At 40.1% G+C, this 14,220-nt stretch overlaps 1 protein-coding gene across 1 annotated transcript in view; it reads left to right on the top strand.

The window, feature by feature from the left end:
* Window positions 1–13,646, top strand: part of LOC122554580 (regulator of G protein signaling 5-like) — a 45,851-nt gene extending 32,205 nt beyond the window's left edge. Inside the window, exons 3-5 of the mRNA XM_043699841.2 lie at window positions 3,356–3,417; window positions 9,161–9,327; window positions 11,217–13,646. Coding sequence (XP_043555776.1) covers window positions 3,356–3,417; window positions 9,161–9,327; window positions 11,217–11,378 — 391 coding nt within the window. The 3' untranslated portion in view covers window positions 11,379–13,646. The remainder of the gene's footprint in view (window positions 1–3,355; window positions 3,418–9,160; window positions 9,328–11,216) is intronic.
* Window positions 13,647–14,220: the final 574 nt, after the last annotated feature.

The raw sequence follows: 14,220 nt of genomic DNA, 5'->3' as shown, positions 1-14,220 counted from the left end.
CCTTGTGCTGATTACTTCGCAGTCCTACAATCTCATTATTTAAAGAGCTCCACAGTGGGTTGTCTGGATCACTCAAGTTCCAGATTTCCTGTAAAGGGAGTGCACTATTTCCCTGTCCCACTTCCAATAACTTGTGGCACCGAATATTGTCAAGATTAGAGACAAGGGCAAGCCTACGTGTGCGCTGTTCATTGGTCTGGAACAGTAAATTTTGGACTGTTGAGAATTGCTTGTCTAATGGATAGTCCTGATTAATGATCCAAAAATCAATGTTGCGTGAGACTGATTCTTTGAGGGGAAAAAATATGAATTGTGCACTGTGGGCCTTTGGAAATCACTCTGTGGGTGATCATGAAGTGAGTGTTTCTCTCCGCAATAACTAGGCAGCAACTTCCTGCTAAATTAACCTGAATGCCACTTAATCTGATACTAAGGTGAGACAGTATTTCATGTAAAATTGATTCTGGATAAAACACAGTTTCAATCAAAACACAACAGCAGTTGAGAGGAAAAGATTATCTCAAGCCTCCTTGTATTTGGAATACTGACCTGCCCTTAATAATGAATAATTCAATCCTGCTCGACACATAAAAAGGCACTTTGTAATCCTGATTTAGTATTGACTGCTATCTGCTGACAGATTTCATGTAAATAAAGATAATTCATTTCTGACTGTTTGCATTTCTTCTGTGTTAAATGTGTGCAAAACGCCAAATACAACATGTCATCTTTGAAAGTAATTTCCATAAGAATGAAAAATTGGAAGTTACATTGCATTATGTCTACAAAATCCTACAGATCTCCAATAAGTGACCTTCTAGTCTCTTTTTGATGAAGCTACGGGAGGCACATTAGCCAGTAATTCCTCTTCAAATCATACATTAGACCTTTTTAGATTCATTTGACTAATGCTCCAGTTTCATGTCTGATCTAAACCACTGTTTCAACAATGTAGCTAGAGATTTTACATTCAAGTTCTGGCACTGGATTTAAACCCACAACTTTCTCAGCGAAAGGCAAAAAGTGGGTTAAATTAATCACTAGGATGTGAAGACTATTCCTTTAATCTCAGTGGCAGTAATATCGATGACATGATAAGATGCAGGAAATAGAAAATCTTGGGAACAAACTATAAAAATTGTGAATGCATTCCCAGTGGGTCCCAGATCATTACTGAGAGAAAGCTGTTTGCTTTCTGGTTTACATACGGTTGGAGCAAGTGAAATAGGATCCCTACAGTGTGGAAACGCCTTTCGGCCCAACAAGTCCACACCAACCCTCCGAAGAGTAACCCACCCAGACCCATTCCCTTACCCTATTACTCTACCTTTACCTCTAACTAATGTACCTAACCTACACATCCCTGAACACTATGGGCAATTTAGCATGGCCAATCCACCTATCCTGTAGATCTTTAGATTGTTGGTGGAAACCAGAGCACCCGGAGGAAACCCATGCAGACACAGGAAGAATGTGCAAACTCCACACAGACAGTTACCCGAGCCTGGAGTCGAACCTGGGTCCCTGTGCTGTGAGGCAGTAGTGCTAACCACTATACCGCCCATTTTGTATGTTTTGTAACTGGTAGTATTCCTGTTTGCCTAAGTGTGGAAAGATTCAGAGCATATGAATAAAATAAATAACAACAATGCAGAGAAAAACGCTGGTGATTTCATTGGCAGTCCTTGTATTAAGGATATTCCCATTTATCTGCTGGAGCAAGCCATGTGTTAATAATCACCACAACTTTTACAGGTGTGTGGCACAATATCTAGATGGGGGAAAGGACTATCTTGAACAAATAAATTCATCTACCTGACAAAATGTACTGTAGAGGTCAAATTCTTGTAAGCAAGAAATGGCTGTCTTTTCAGTTCCACCTAAATTATGAATTTAATAATTAAGCAAACTGCCCTGCAAGAATTTAACAATAGCTTACTTTTACCTCCTGGCGGAAGAATTTCAAGTCCATAAACGTTGGCTATGAATTTCACAATTAGAAAGCTGGAACTTTTGGTAAGATTAAACAGTATGATCAGAATCTGATAGGAAAGAGCATTATACAGAATAACCTTGCTTATCCAAACATCAATTATCTGAATTTCGGATTATCCGAACATGATCTCATAAATGCTTTCTTTGTTTACAATCAGATCAGTTATCCAAATGATCAGTTATCTAAACAAAATAGTCCTTGCCCGTCTCATTTGGAGAAATGAGGTTGTTATGTAATGTCACAAAATATTTGCCTTGTTCAATACTGCTGTGTGGAACACTCGCAAACCCAATATTTTTGATGGTTATGGTTTATGGTTTGACGATCTCTATCTCAGGCTTGCTGCAGTGCTCCAGCAAAGTGAAACTCCACCTGGACAAATAGCACATCATTTTCCTCTTGGAGACCCTGCAGCCTTCTGGACTCAATATCAAGTCCAATAACTTTAGTGCTTAAACCCTCCCATGTCCTTCTCCCCCCCCAATCCCCACACACCAGGCCTTGTTATCACATAGTTTGCTATTACACACAATACACCGTTGACACTAATAATTCACCCTCTTGTGCCAGATTGTTATCTACTCCAACTCTTCTCTCTCTTTTGGGCTTTATTCTCACCTATTGTTTCCTCTTTACCCGTTTGCCCCTATCTTCTGTACATAAAATGACATTTTCCTGGCTACCATCAGCTCTAAGGGAGGGCTACTTGATCCAAAATATTACATCTGCTTTCTCTCTACAGATGCTACCAGACTTGCTAGAGCTTTTCCAGCAATTTCTGCTTTTGTTTCTGATTTACAGCATTCCCAGTTCTTTCAGTTATTTTTGATGGTAAAACTGATGCTAAAGATGTTGTAATGAAGGCAGTGAAACTAATTTTGAAGCTTGCTGCGTATGAAATTCCTGGTGGGTAGGACTGCTCAATTAAACTAAACCAAGACATACCAAGTATATTTTAACTGCACAGAGAAGCCAAAAAAAAACTTCATTAATATCTGTGGCAATGCACAAAACCCAAATAAGGTGAGCCAAAATGCCTCTTTAGTATTTAGCTTAGCAACCATTTTGATGTATGCCTCTGTGAATCACTCCAGGAGAATGTTGCTAGAGCTGTATAGATACAAGCTGCTGTTTTGAGGGAGACACTCTCCATTGTTCTGGGAAGTATAATATCAAGATATGAAAATAAAATTCATCACCTGCTGGTATTCATAATATCCAATAAACCACAACAGCTATTTCGCAAATTTATCTCTACACTTATTTAGTCATACTGTTTATCTAATGACTGCCATTTGAAAGTGGGTTGAACATGTGAGTCTTTACTTTCTTAAAATAATACATTGTTTTGTTTTGTAGGCCTTCCCCACTAGAGGCACTGAAGTGGCGTGAATCTCTGGAGAAGCTTCTGATGAACAACTGTAAGAAATCCTTATTGATAATCCGTTTTAAAAATCTCAAAAAATGTGGTCACTTTATGTTTCTTTCAGAACATAGATGTTTTGGTGTAGCATAATAACAACATCTTGTCTTCATTTAGCACTTTTATGATAGCGAAATGACCCAGTAGCAGAATTACATTCCACCACAATCTGTAATTTCGTGGTCTGGTTATATATCTTTCACCCCACCATGACCCTCAAGCCAAGCAGCAACCCTGGTTCAATGAGGGTGGCAGCAGACTATGTCAGACGTAACATCAGGCATATCTAAATATAAGGCGCTAATCTGGTGAAGCTACAGCTCTGGGTTGCGTGTACGTTCAAAGGGAAGCCTCACTCTGTAGACAGTGATAAATGATCTGATAACAAACAGATCAGATCAAAGCTTTGCACTGTCACATCCAGTTGTGAAAGACGACAGACGATTGTACAACCCACAGGAGGAGGGGGATGGATTTGGATATGTTCATCTTCAATGATTGCAGAACTCAGCCTATCAGTGAAAAAGACAAGGTTATCACATTCAGCCTGAAGTGCCCATTGGATGAGCTGGCTTGACTCACTACTAAAGGTTCCACCAGAGCTGAATCCACTCTTCAGCTGATTTAATTCACTCTACATGGTATCAAGAAGTGGCTGTAGACACTATGAGCCTGCTAATAACCGGATTGCAGTGCCGATGGCCTAGGCTCCTGAACTGGGCAATCCCCTAATCAAGCTGTTCCAGTATAGCTACAACAATGACATCAACCCAGAGTGGAAAATTGCCCAGCTGAATCCTGTCTGCAAACAGTAGGATAAATTCAATTTGACCAATTACTGTACCACCGATCTGTTCTCAATCATCAGCAGATTCATGGTGCAATAATTGGACAGTTGAATAGGAATACTTACTTAGGGACGGCACGCTAGCTCAGTGGTTAGCACTGCTGCCTCACAGCCCCAGAGATCCAGGTTCAATTCCAGCCTCGGGCGACTGTCTGTGTGGAGTTTACACATTCCCCTCGTGTCTGCGTGGGTTTCCACCGGGTGCTCCGGTTTCCTCCCACAGTCCAAAGATATGCAGGTCAGGTGAATTGGCCACGCTAAATTGCCCATAGTGTCAGGGGTGAATATAGGGTAGGGGAATGGGTCTGGGTGGGTTACTCCTCGGCGGGTCAGTGTGGACCAAAGAGGCCTGTTTCCATACTGCAGGTAATCTAATCTGAACCACTCATGAATGCTCAGATTTGAGTACTCCACAAGAACCATTCAGTTCTACATGTTATTATAGCCTTAGTCCAAATATAGGCATGAGAGCTGAAATCCCAAGGTGAGATGAGAGTAACTAACATCAAGGCAACATTTGACTAAGTGTGACGTCAAGGTGCACCCACACCTCCATCCAAGGCCCCAAAGGATCTTTTCACATCTGGCAGAGATTTTCTTGCACCTCCAAATGCCTCATCTACTGTGTCCATTGCTCTCGATGTGATCTCCTCTACATTGGGGAGACAGGACACCAACTTGTGAAATGTTTCAAAGAACATCTTTAGGGTACTAAACAACCCCACACCCTGTGGCTGATCACTTCAACTCCCCCTCCCACTCTGCCAAGGACAGGCAAGTCACGGGCCTCCTCCACTGCCAAATCCTAGCCAAATGGCAACTGGAGAAAGAACACCTCATCCTCCATCTTGAGACCCTCCAACCACACCGAATCAATGTTGATTTCACCAGTTTCCTCATCTCCCTTCCCCCACCTTATCCCAGATCCAACCTGCCAATTCAACACCACCTGTCCTACCTGTGCATCTTCCTTCCCACGTATCCACTCCACCTTCCACTCCAACCTATCACCACCACACCTCCCCCCCACCTTCATCCATTCCTAGCTATCATATTCCTAGGTACCTTCCCCCCAGCCCCAGCTCCTCCCATTTATCATTTATCTCTCAGCCCCCTTAGGACCCCCCACATTCCTGTTGAAGAGCTTATACTCAAAATGTTGACTCTCCTTCTCCTTGGATGCTGCCTGACCCACTGTGCTTTTCTAGCGCCACAGTTTTTGATTCTGATCTCAGCATCTGCAGCCCTCACTTTATCCTAAGTGATGTCAAGGAGCCCTAGTCAAATTAAAGTTAATGGGGACTGTGTGGAGAAACCCTCCACTGGCTGGAGTAATAACTTACACAAAGTTCACTGCTGGAGGTTTCAACCCCAGGCCACAGTGATATGAGTCCATAAAGCTAGTGTCCTGTGCCAAACTATTTTTGGCTGCTTCACCAATGACCTACCTTCCACCTTAAATTCAGAAGTGGGATTGCCTGTTGATAATTGCACTTTGGAAAAAAGAATGCAAGCATGGACTACTTTCTAAACGGTGAGAAAATTCGTAAAGCCAAAGTACAGAGGGATCTGAGAGTGCTAGTTGATGATTCTCTAAAGGTAAACATGCAGGTTGAGTCCGTGATTAAGAAAGCAAATGCAATGTTGTCACTGCTGTGGTTCTGTTCGCCGAGCTGGAAGTTTTTGTTGCAAACGTTTTGTCCCCTGGCTAGGCGACATCATCAGTGCTTGGGAGCCTGCTGCAAAGCGCTTCTTTGATGTTTCCTCCGGTGTTTATAGTGGTCTGTCCCTGCCGCTTCTGGTTGTCAGTTTCAGCTGTCCGGTGTAGTGGTTGGTATATTGGGTCCAGGTCGATGTGTTTGTTGATGGAGTTTGTGGATGAATGCCATGCTTCGAGGAATTCCCTGGCTGTTCTCTGTCTGGCTTGCCCTATGATAGTAGTGTTGTCCCAGTCGAATTCATGTTGCTTGTTGTCTGCGTGTGTGGCTACTAAGGATAGCTGGTCGTGTCGTTTCGTGGCTAGTTGATGTTCATGTATGCGGATTGTTAGCTGTCTTCCTGTTTGTCCTGTATAGTGTTTTGTGCAGTCCTTGCATGGCATTTTGTGCACTAAATGTATGGTATGTTGTCAATTATCTCAAGAGGGTTGGAATATAAAAGCACCGTTGTGCTACTGAGACTTTATAAAGCTCTGGTTAGGCCCCATTTGGAGTACTGTGTCCAGTTTTGGTCCCCACATCTCAGGAAGGACATACTGGCACTGGAGCGTGTCCAGCGGAGATTCACACAGATGATCCCTGGAATGGTAGGTCTAACATATGAGGAACGGCTGAGGATCCTGGGATTGTATTCATTGGAGTTTAGAAGATTAAGGGGAGACCTAATAGAAACTTACAAGATAATACATGGCTTGGGGAGGGTGGACGCTAGGAAATTATTTCCGTTAGGCGAGGAGACTAGGACCCGTGGACACAGCCTTAGAATTAGAGGGGGTAAATTCAGAACAGAAATGCAGAGATATTTCTTCAGCCAGAGAGTGGTGGGCCTGTGGAATTCATTGCCGCAGAGTGCAGTGGAGGCCGGGACGCTAAATGTCTTCAAGGCAGAAGATTGATAAATTCTTGATGTCACAAGGAATTAAGGGCTACGGGGAGAATGCGGGTAAGTGGAGTTGAAATGCCCATCAGCCATGATTGAATGGCGGAGTGGACTCGATGGACCGAATGGCCTTACTTCCACTCCTATGCCTTATGGTCTTATGGTCTTATTGTTCAATATCACTGGCAACTCCTCAGATAATGAAGCAGTTCAAGACCCAGAGTTGAGTTTGAGGAGCTAATTGGCACATAATATTCATGCCAGGCAAGCATCTGCCAGGCAAGCATATGTCTAACTTCCTTCCCATGACATTCGACAACTACCATCAAATGCCCCATTAAAAACATTTTAGCCATTGACCAGAAAATTAAGCAGACCAGCTGTACAGTTACTATGGCTACGAGAGCAAATCAGAAGCTGGAAATTCTGCTGAACCTAACTATGTGCCTGACTCCCCAAATTCATTCTACCATTTAAAAGGAACATGTAAATCTTCTGTATTTGGTAGTACAATTTTAATATGTGGATGATAATAAATTGGGGAGGCATAATTCATGTTTTGGAAACCATTTTCATAAATTAAGGTACTAATAATCTTTGTGGGATGAGAATGTAAATAATAAAGGCGTTTTATTATAAACAAGTGTCGTGGTGCATTTTGATAGGAAGATTAAGGAGCTCACATATCCCTTGTAAAATAAGTTTCCAAATGGGACAAAGGAGCAAATGGAATTTGAGGGTATGTATTTACAATTCACAAAAATTATTAGCTCCCCAAAATGCAAAGGACTCAGGTTCACGCTTATAGGGATAAAGTTTAAATGTTATGGGAAATACATAAAGAACCTTAGTTAGATCACATGGCATACTGTACACAGTGTTTCTCTTCTTGTTACAAAATATAGCGACATTGCAGAAGAAGTAAAAATAATTTACATAAATTGTACCACAACTGAGGATTTATAATTAGCAGGAAAGATGAGCAGGATAATTTCTCTAGAAAATGGAAGACTGGGGGAATGACCTGATGGAGCTCCATATAATTATATGGAGGGTTGATGGATGTTGCAAAGATGTTTCCACTTGTGAATTGTTTAAAACCAGCGGCTACAAATATAAAATAGCCACTAATAAGTTGGTACGGAAGAAAGGGGAAAGTGCATTTGCTCAGTTAGAATGTGGAACGTCCTACCACTGTTGACATGCATAGTATAAATATATTTGGGAAGATAGGCAAATACAGATCAGAAAAAGGAATAGAATGGTATACTGAGAGGGGTTCATAAATAAGGTACTCCAAGGCTCGTGTAGGTTGTTGAAATAAAACCATTGAGCCAGATCGTCTATTTCTGTGCTGTAAATTCTATGTAAATGTACATAATTTTTAGAAAAGCTTAACAAAGTAATATTCAGTATTTCTAGCAATGAAAAACAAATCACACTACTGTTGTTTTAAGTAGTGGTTTGAGTGCACCGGGTGATGACAATCTGAAGTGAGCAATTAGGTCAGAAAGGGTAAGTTTTGGGAAGAGCACGCAGATCTTCCTTGAGACAAGCTCACCCTGGCCAATTGCAAGCCCCTTCTGAAATACCCTCCTCTTGGAAACAGACAGATGGAGATCATTCCTGAGGTTCTCTTCAACAGCATCCTGTCACTGACATTTTACTCCTATCTGCCAAGCAGTAGCTCCTTCCCATTGCCTTCAGTGAGGCGCAGTGGCAGGCACATTGCAGTGCCGAGAGGGTTATGCTATTTCTTCAGCTACGGCACCCAGACCATTAAACCTCATAAAAAATTGCCTGCTATCCAGGTTTATGGAATTTCTCCTCCTAATTTTACATTGATAACATTCTGGCGCTCAAAAGATCACTGAAACCAGACATGTCAAAACATTGGCATTTGTTGAAATGACATTTTATGATGTGTCTTATAAAAACTTTTGAACTCAAACAACAGATTTTAATCTGTGGTTATCTGAACTGCAGAGTTGAACACAAATGTTGCTCACATCAGGGGATGCTGGTTGGTCATCTCTTGTGTTGTTTGCCCTTTGCTGACATCTGGACAACGTTTTTCACCGCAATGGTCCATATCAAAACAGTTACCAAACTTTCTCATATATGGTATCAACCACATATGGCCAAGAATGTCAAACACCGTAGCCAGATTTAATCGACAGTAGAATGAAAGTGTTTGTGATTAAATCATGAAATTTTCTCATTTAATCTATTCCAGCTGATGGCTGTGGTGAACATGATAAACTTAGAAAGATATTTTCCACTGATTTGTTTCCAGATGGGCAGGCTGCCTTCAAATCTTTCCTCCAGTCAGAACATAGCGAGGAGAACATTGAGTTCTGGATGGCCTGTGAGGACTACAAAGCAACCAAATCACCCATTAAGCTGGCTTCCAAGGCAAAGAAGATCTATGAGGATTTCATTGAAAAAGAGGCTCCAAAAGAGGTTGGTCAATCCACAGAGGAGAAGGTGCAAATGTGCCTTTGTTTGACATGGAAATATAGCAGTCGAGAGTGTCGTGCTGGAAAAGCCCAGCAGGTCAGGCAGCATCTGAGGAGCATGAAAATCGACGTTTCAGACAAAAGCCCTTCATCAGGAATGAGGCTGGGAGCCTCGGGGGTGGAGAGATAAATGGGAGGGGGTTAGGGCTGGGGGAAAGATAGCTGTGAGTGCAATAGGTGGATGGAGGTAGGGGGAAGGTAACCGGTCAGAGGGGACGGTGGAGCAGAAGGTGGGAAGGAAGGTGTGGACAGATGGGATGGGCCGGATCATGAGGACGTTACTGAGCTGGATGGTTGGAACTACTCTCTTTCTAACTGAACATGGGGAATCTATTATTATTTCCCTTCACATAGTTATTGCTGGCTTTCACTTCATCAAGGAAGTCATTTTAGTGAAGAATACAATTTAATCAGCATTTAATAGCTTTGTGCTTCAGATTTGAAATCAGAACGCTCATGTCATTTTTCTATGCATTGCAGTGATTGATCTGGTTCATTATAAAACTATCAAAAAACAAATCAGTTGGTTCTAACATGAAAAGCAGTAACAGAGACTAGATATTATTAAAGCATTATTTCCATCCGTAGTGTTCCAAGACCAGAAAGTTTTATTTGCCTTGGGAAACAATAAGGCCTTTCTGCAAGAGGTAATGTTAAAATTATATCATAACCCCAGAGAAGATTAGTCAATGGTGATCAGACACCATGCACATCATAACACCTGGAATGTATTGGGACTCCACATTGATAGAGTTATGAAACATAGTGGCAGTGTAAGGGACAGTTGCTGACATATTGTAAGTTTGAGGTCAGTTATTATGAAGATCTCCATTGTAAACTCTGCTCACAAAATAATTCTCTACTTACAAATAAGAATGCAGGACATGCTTTCATAACATGATTAATTCATACTTTATAGGAAAACTAGACAAAATATAATCCTTATTCCACTTGAGAAAGCCTTTATAAACATCCATAAACGTTCTTATCATGAAATAAATAATCCTCATGATAATGTTGATAGTGTGCATGAAGTGCATTTCTAGGTTTGCTTATAGTGCTATGTCTTCAGAAATACTCTGAATGCAAAGATCACATGAAACGTTCAATTTTTAACCATGCTGAATTTCCAAATGTACTTGATTTTAAAGCAAGTGTTCCATAGAGTAATGGTCCTGAATGTTAAAGTTGCACTGCCCAAGTAAAATTTAGGAGCAGGAGTAGTCTTTCAACTCTTTTAGCCTGCTCCATCAGTCTCTAAAGTCATGGCTGATCAGTAACTCTGACCAATCTAATTATGTTGCATGCAGTCTTTGGATGAAGACAGGAATTCTATGCTCGCCTTTGCAGGAAGCAGATGTATTCTGTACCATTCCCAAAAGTCCTTCGTAATTCTGTACCATTCCCGAAAGTGCCTGACTAGTAATGTAAACTGTACTGATTGATATCATTTAGCAATCCATCTTGTTAATTAGCCATGTACCTTTTCTATTTAGACTCACTCACTAGTGGTCTGACTTGACCACTGATTTTTAGATAGCAGCTTGACACAATATAGACAAAGGAGGAATCGTGGGAGTAAACTTTCACAAATAATTTTTTATAGTCTGTGCCACATACTAGCAGAGGTGGCAGATATCATCAGGTGGTCGGGCAGCATCCGAGGAGCAGGAGAATTGATGTTTCAGGCAAAAGCACTGCATCAAACAAAATAATACCACAACAAAAAAATCTGACTTTAACCCAAAGATTCTTAATGAACATTCCTGTTCCAAAAATGATGCTTCACATCTAACAAGTACACATCTTGAGTTTTCACCTCCTGTTCTGCAGATCAATGTTGATCACTACACCAAGGAGATGACCGTGAAGAGCCTTGTTGATCCTTCACCTTCAACCTTTGAACTGGCTCAGAAGAGAGTGCTGAATTTGATGGAGAAGGATTCATTCAGCAGGTTTCTGAAATCTGAACTGTATCTGGAGCTGATAAAGTAACAATGTAGCTGGGCTGTGCAAAGGGAGGGTGGAATAAAATCATTGATATCTCTACATAGTCGCTAACCGAATATTCTCTCACTGCTGTTAGCTAAAACAAAATATTCCAAGTGTTATTTCTTTAAAGCTTTGGGCACCATGCTGACATCAATTAAATCTAACACTTGTCTTTGCATAGCCCTGAAATAAACAGGTACCATCTATGGGAAAGTGTACCTTTTAATGTTGTGCTTGTCTTTCATGTGTGCTTTTTTTTTCTTTATTTTTCCAAAGATTATATCCAATGATAAATGACCATGTGGCTTCAAATAAATTTTTGGGCAATTCAAATCATTCCTTTAGTATTGCTGTCACCATCAGGACAAGAATTGGGAAAAAAAACACCTGTAGATAAAAGACAGAAAGTAAAGAGATCCTAGACCTTCCTCTAAGCAAGCACCTTTCATCATTCCTATATTGAGAAAACAGAATCTCTGTAACAGTTTAGAGAACAAATGTTAAGGAAGGTTTTTAATTGGGGTTATCAAAGTTTGTATACTTACTATTGAAGCCCACTACGAATATATCACACTTCACTAAGGGTACGCTTTTAATCTACAGTAAATATTTTGAGAGTTTACTTTAACCTACAGAAGCATGCCAATGGGCAGAGTATGCAATGCATAAATCAGCAGATGCAGCCCATACATTTTCATAGCTTTACGTAGATACGGGTCTTTATAAACCATTCATTCAGGCAGTTTATGTTGCTCATACAGATCATCAACTTTATTGTGGTGAGGTGTGGTTATTCCAACTAAATTGTAGACTGCACTGTACACTCGGATGAAGACTGGCACAAGTTCATACCATCATTCATCTAATCGCACTAAAGCATTTAGGTATAAAAAACAAATCTCCCTTTTTCACCTGAAAAGTAACTTCCAAGGACTAGCACATTGTTCAGTGAGAGTGTGCAAATTAATTCCTCAATAATTAATGATATTTCAGTGGCAACACAGCATTGTATCACAAATATTTCACTGACAGAAGCAGGCTGAGCATAGGCACTTTACTGTAGTGGATTTTTAACCATATCATGTCAGGTAGATTTAGTTCAAACATACGTGAAAGCAAGGAAGATGAACCTTGAGACACATTTTGGACAATATGTCTAAATGATAACTATTATAATCAGTTAACTCAACATAAATACAAGGCCTTTTTAACACTTTACACTCAAATTAAGTAACTTAGTAAACCAGAAAGTGCCTGAATTCATGATTTTTCCACTGCTGTAAAAGATCCAAACAGTTCATGCTGAGATATATCCAATTATAATCTTGACTAACAAATCCAGGTTAGACATAATGCAATAGATCCACACGGTTTTGTGCCAAAGTTTCCAAATATCATTTAAAGTTATACAAGAGTGTTGTTTTTGTCATTTACTGGTGTCAGCAGACAATAAACATGAAACAGGATAGCCTCAACATCATCTCAGAGACTTGTGACACTTATTCTTCTCTTTTCTACCTGGAAATATTGGTATTTCTCCATCAGATGATGGGCATCTGCTAGCGATGCCAAGATTAAACCAACTCTGTCACAGAATGGCTGGAATGTGTTGGATGACTTGAAGGAAAACAAAAGAGGATGGAGGTGAAACAGCCATAGAGAGTAGCACTTACCAACTTGATACGTATTGTATTTTGCTGGAATAAGTGAAGCGTTTTAAGAAAGGAAATGTCTGAAGGAAGTCAAACAATCTGATAGAAATGCTGCTTAGCCCACATAGCAGCACTTATCAAGAACTGTCTGATTGAACGATTTCAATTTGTGCATCAATCATTTGTCTAAGTCGATTGAACTTAAGAGGGACTGTACTGTCATGATAAGGAGTATTATGCTTAGATGAGCTTCAATATAGAACTATGAATTTCTTAACAATGACTTAAATTTCCTTTGTTGCAAGTTAATATAGGCTTATACACTGTACTAATGAGGTTCTATACTGTCCTCGTGTAATCCTGATAATAAAAACATATGATATAGTGTCACAGAAAAGATAAACCATAAACACATACTTAAAACATAAACGAAATACTAGAAAAATTGTTTGCTCAAACAATTGAAATGGAATGATTTGTCTGAATTGTCTACCTTGCCCATCTCATAAACTATGTCTCTAATATTAGTCAAAACATTTAAAGTAAATGCTTAAGAATTGTTCCTGTACTGCCAATTGTATAACCAGTGCATGCACATTATTAAATATATTCCATGTAATGCATGAGTGTTAATAGTCTTAGTTGAGCGTGCATAGTCTTATCTTGAAAGACAATTTCATACCAAGAGTCTCAGTAAATGCTTCATGACTTCTATTGTTATCATAAGAAATCAGTGAGAAGCCTAGGTGAGGGCTAAAGCCCACAGTGCAGGACACTACCAAGGTTAAACAGAGAGGATCCAATGGAGAAACAGTGACTAAGTAATGCCAAGTTAAAGGTTTGCCATTAATACAAAATACTGTCATTCCTGCCTGAGGAAAACAATTCCATTTCTGATTAAACTGTATTAATAACTCCCTTTCTTGGTCAAAAGATCGTGCCAAGCTCTATCTAATGCAACTGTAAGACAGCTTTATTCCCTCCATTTGTCTTGCCATGGCGAAATAAGAATAAGTTGACTCAATATGGATGCCACCTTGTCACAAATAACTTTAACTGATAATTATACAGATGGATTATTTAGCTTGACACTTAAAGGTGAGGATCCATTTGTTCTGGGCTGGATCAGTAAAACCAGAAAGTTATGCCTTTCAAAATTAGTGCATTCACTTTTAACGTTTTAACTAACAGAA

Source organism: Chiloscyllium plagiosum, unplaced genomic scaffold (assembly GCF_037043375.1).
Source record: "Chiloscyllium plagiosum isolate Xiang-an unplaced genomic scaffold, Cpla_swu_hap1 HiC_scaffold_9, whole genome shotgun sequence".
In the NCBI taxonomy this organism is placed as follows: Eukaryota; Metazoa; Chordata; class Chondrichthyes; order Orectolobiformes; family Hemiscylliidae; genus Chiloscyllium; species Chiloscyllium plagiosum.
The sequence above is the reverse complement of the archived record's forward strand: the minus strand, read 5'-3'. Positions and strand labels throughout refer to the sequence as shown.